Below are 4,057 nucleotides of genomic sequence, written 5' to 3'. Positions count from 1 at the left end.
ATATCTAGAAAGGGTCGGGTCAGCCCCTGCCTTCACTTGACTGTTCCTCTGCCTTGCTGGAGTGGGAGCTGGTGTGATAGATCCGGACACAGACACCTCTGTTGAAGAGGGCAAGGCTGGGGGAGATGAATCCCTCCCAAGGATCTTCCCTTCCCGAGACAGCTGGCATGCGTGCTTGACAGAGTCCAATAGTGTCTGACCAGGGTCTTTTTGATGTTCCACACCTGGAGAGTGTAATGTTTAATATCAGAATTTATTCTTTGATGATATTTGATGTTACACGGGGTTTTTGATTCAGCAGAGTGATACAGCAGTGTACTGAAATCACAGTACAAGTGTAAGTTACACTTAGCAAAATGCAGCAATTGCAATATGCAGTTTAATCACAATAAAAATGTGATCCCTTTTACCAGTCTCTATAATATGCTCACCGTCACGACCCTGGGTGTCCCCAGTCACTGGGAAGGAGTATGTGGATTGAAACCAGCTCAAGACTGTTGGTCCCTTGGCAATTCTTCTGTTAGTTGGTCAGGTGTTGAACTCTGTGTTGTGCTGAGCCACACACACACTTCCCCCGTACAGATCTGGCTGACTCAGGGAGACATTCACACTGCTTTGATGAACTCAGGCAGAACCATTTACACCAGTTGATCCACTCCTTTGCCCGTCTCCCCTGAGCCTTCTTCCATTGTAGGGCTTTACTGGTCAGGCGCAGTGCTATATTCATCTCTCCTTATGGTAAATAGAGAAATTTCCCCCTGGGTCACTGGACCAAGTCTCCTTAATGCCACTCATGACACCCAAGCCCCTCCTATCCTCACCTGGGAATGTTTGGCATTTCCCTCATTGACACCCCCTGGCCGAGCAGAAGTGACCCCGCTGGAGATCATCAGCAGCGGCCACTGCTCTGCAAGGCACACTTAGGCAGTGCAAATTAGCACTCAAGACAAGGAACTGGATGAAGGAAAAGGACAAAAGGCATGTGGGAGGCTCCAAGAGAAGGGCAAAAGGTTTGGCTCACAGAAGACTGCTCTAAATTGTCACTGCCTTTTCCTTCTTGGACAGGTCCCCATTCCCAGAGGGAGTAAAATGTCCAACAGCAGCTCTCCGAAAGAGTTCCTCCTCCTGGCCTTTGCAGACACACGGGAGCTGCAGCTCTTGCACTTCTCGCTCTTCCTGGGCATCTACCTGGCTGCCCTCCTGGCCAACGGACTCATCATCACCGCCATAGCCTGCGACCACCGCCTCCGCACCCCCATGTACTTCTTCCTCCTCCACCTCGCCCTCCTCGACCTGGGCACTGTCTCCTCCACTGTCCCCAAATCCATGGTCAACTCTCTGAGGGACACCAGGACCATTTCCTATGCAGGATGTGCTGCCCAGGTCTTTTTCTTTGTCTTCTTGTTGTCAGCAGAATATTCTCTTCTCACTGTCATGGCCTATGACCGCTACGTTGCCATCTGCAGACCCCTGCACTACAGCACCCTCCTGGGCAGCAGAGCTTGTGTCAGGATGGCAGCAGCTGCCTGGGCCAGTGGTTTCCTCAATGCTCTCCTGCACACTGCCAACACATTTTCCATTCCTCTCTGCCAAGGCAATGTCCTGAACCAGTTCTTCTGTGAGGTTCCCCAGATTCTCAAGCTCTCCTGCTCACAATCCTACCTCCAGGAAGTGGGGCTTCTGGTCGTTACTGTTGGATTAGCTTTGGGGTGTTTCGTTTTCATTGTGCTGTCCTACGTGCAGATCTTCACAGCTGTGCTGAGGATGCCCTCTGAGCAGGGCCAGCACAAAGCCTTCTCCATGTGCCTCCCGCACCTGGCCGTGGTCTCCCTGTACATGAGCACTGTGATGGTTGCCTACCTGAAGCCCCCCTCCATCTCCTCCCCAGCTCTGGATGTGGTGGTGGCTGTTGTGTACTCGGTGGTGCCTCCAGCAGTGAACCCCCTCTTCTACAGCATGAGGAACAAGGAGATCAAGGAGGCCCTGAGGAAACAGATTCAGCTGCTTCCAGTTCAGCAGCACTAAGCTGCCCTTCTCTCTTCGCAAGCAATTTCCAGGTTATCTCCAGAAACTCCTCTGCTTTGGGAGTTCTCTCTCTGATAATCATGTTTATGTAGAAAGATTTGAAATCATCCCATTTCTCCAGCAGCACAAACCCTGACTGTCTGACCCAGAGACCTTCTGTAAATCTGCCTGTCACTGTGTCAGAGGTGGCCTCCCAGGTAGCATCCCTATAATAAAAGGGATCTTCTGAGAACTGTGCTTGAAATTTGGGCTCTTCTTCCACAGCTGGCCCCAAGAATGTGCTCAGGGAATTGCACCTGAATAGGCCCTGTTGTCATGCCTGGGTTTTCCATGGGCTAAGGGACAGCAGCTGGTAGAGTTACATGTGAGGGAGCGAGGTCCGGATTCAGGTGTCACTTGTGGTTGGCTCAGAGCCCCTGGAGAGGATGAGTCATCAAGGGGTATCTGCTGGGACTGTCCCACATATCAATGGGTGGGTGACAGATGCCCATCCCTCTGGAAGGGAATATGGGAGCCAGCAGAAGAGCACAGGGGAATCTCAGGGGCAGAGTGTGCTCTGCAATCTCAGGAGAGGGAGAGGGCTGGCTCTAATGTCACCTCTGCACACATGCTGAGCAGTGTGAGAAGCCCTGTGATTGCTCCAAGCATCCTGCACAGCCACAGACCCTGGGGAGGGGCTGGTCAGGTGCAATGATGCTGGTCCAGCTGGGTCTTTCCTGAACAGCTCGGCCAGTGGGGAGTCACCCCATGGTCCCATAGCCTGCTGGTCCTGCAGGGCAGCACCACCAGCCCTGGGGCTGGTGGGGCAGCTGAGCCCCCTCTCTGCCCCACAGAGCTGCTGTGGCCTTGCAAGGGGCTGGGGCTGTGGAGCGAGTGCCCAGAGCTCTGCAGTCCCCTGCAGCGAGCACTGCTGTGGGGCCAGTGCCAGGCTGGGAGGACCTGGAGGGAGCAGGAGAGAAGAGCCCAGGTTGTTGCCTGCGTTGCCTGCCCACCCTGGGGAAGCTGCCCCAGGCCCATCGTCCTGCAGCAGCCCCTCACGTCACCCCTCCCAGCGCTGGCTGCTCCCCCAGCGGTGGGGTGGTGCATGGCCAGCTGCGTCCTCCTGCAGCTCTGCGCATCCCCACGGAGGGGACAAGGCCAGCCTTGCACGGCCTCTGTCCTGCACCAGACCGCGGCAGGTCCCGGAGCACGGCTGTCTGCTGAGCCCCACGTGGGGCACAGCCTGGGCTGGGCAGGGGCTGGCTGCCCCCATCCCCAAGTCTCTGGGGGATCATTTAATGGTTATTTAATAGTACTCCAGCCCTTGCCATGTGTGAGGGGTCTGGTTCCAGCTCCAGCTGCCCTCTGCCCACCCACCCTGGTGCTGCCAGCCCCACCGCAGCCCGCTCCTCACTGGCTCCAGCGCAGCCCTGCAGGCAGCTGGAGCTGCCTCGGACCCCAGGGCTGTCTGGCACCAGCAGGCTTTGACCTGGCCACAGCAGCAGCGGTGCCGGCAGCAGGGCAGGAGCAGGGGACTTGGGGCGAAGACCCCTGCCCTCGGCTGCATGGCCGGGGCACTGGCCGGGCGATGCCTTTGTGGGTGGCCGGGCTCCAGGTTTGGGGTGGACGGCAGCTTGAGGGTGGGAGCGCCGGGATGTGGATGGGGTTCCAGTGCAGCCGGGAGTGTGGGGAAGGCAAGTGGGCAGAGCCAGGCACACACAGCTGCCAAGGCCACGGGTGGAAAGGGCAGTGTGGGGCTGGTGAAGGCCCTCCCTCTCCTTCTCGTCCCCGTGGGGAAGAGAGACCCCAGGCCATGCTGGACTCCACTTGGGCTGATGGGAAAGGGCAGAGGGCAGGGGGGAAGAGGCATTCAGAGCCTCTTGGGGTGCGTGATGGAGTTTTCCAAAGCCCAGGGCTGAGCCAGGCACCTTTAGATCTTCCCCATGGTGCTCTCCCAGCTGGACTTGTTCTGCTCTGCCGCAGGTGCTCTCATCCCCATGTCAGGTGTGCTGGATCAGAGGCTGAGGAGCAAGAATTCCTGGACTCACAGAGG

At 56.9% G+C, this 4,057-nt stretch overlaps 1 protein-coding gene across 1 annotated transcript; it reads left to right on the top strand.

The window, feature by feature from the left end:
- The first annotated feature begins 1,434 nt into the window (after nt 1-1,434).
- Nucleotides 1,435-2,161, top strand: LOC138062730 (olfactory receptor 14A16-like). Its single transcript, XM_068921735.1, has 2 exons — nt 1,435-1,932; nt 2,048-2,161. Exons 1-2 carry the CDS (start codon nt 1,435-1,437, stop codon nt 2,159-2,161), a joined length of 612 nt encoding a protein of 203 aa, XP_068777836.1.
- Nucleotides 2,162-4,057: the final 1,896 nt, after the last annotated feature.

Source organism: Struthio camelus, chromosome 29 (assembly GCF_040807025.1).
Source record: "Struthio camelus isolate bStrCam1 chromosome 29, bStrCam1.hap1, whole genome shotgun sequence".
Lineage (NCBI taxonomy): Eukaryota > Metazoa > Chordata > Aves > Struthioniformes > Struthionidae > Struthio > Struthio camelus.
The sequence above is the reverse complement of the archived record's forward strand: the minus strand, read 5'-3'. Positions and strand labels throughout refer to the sequence as shown.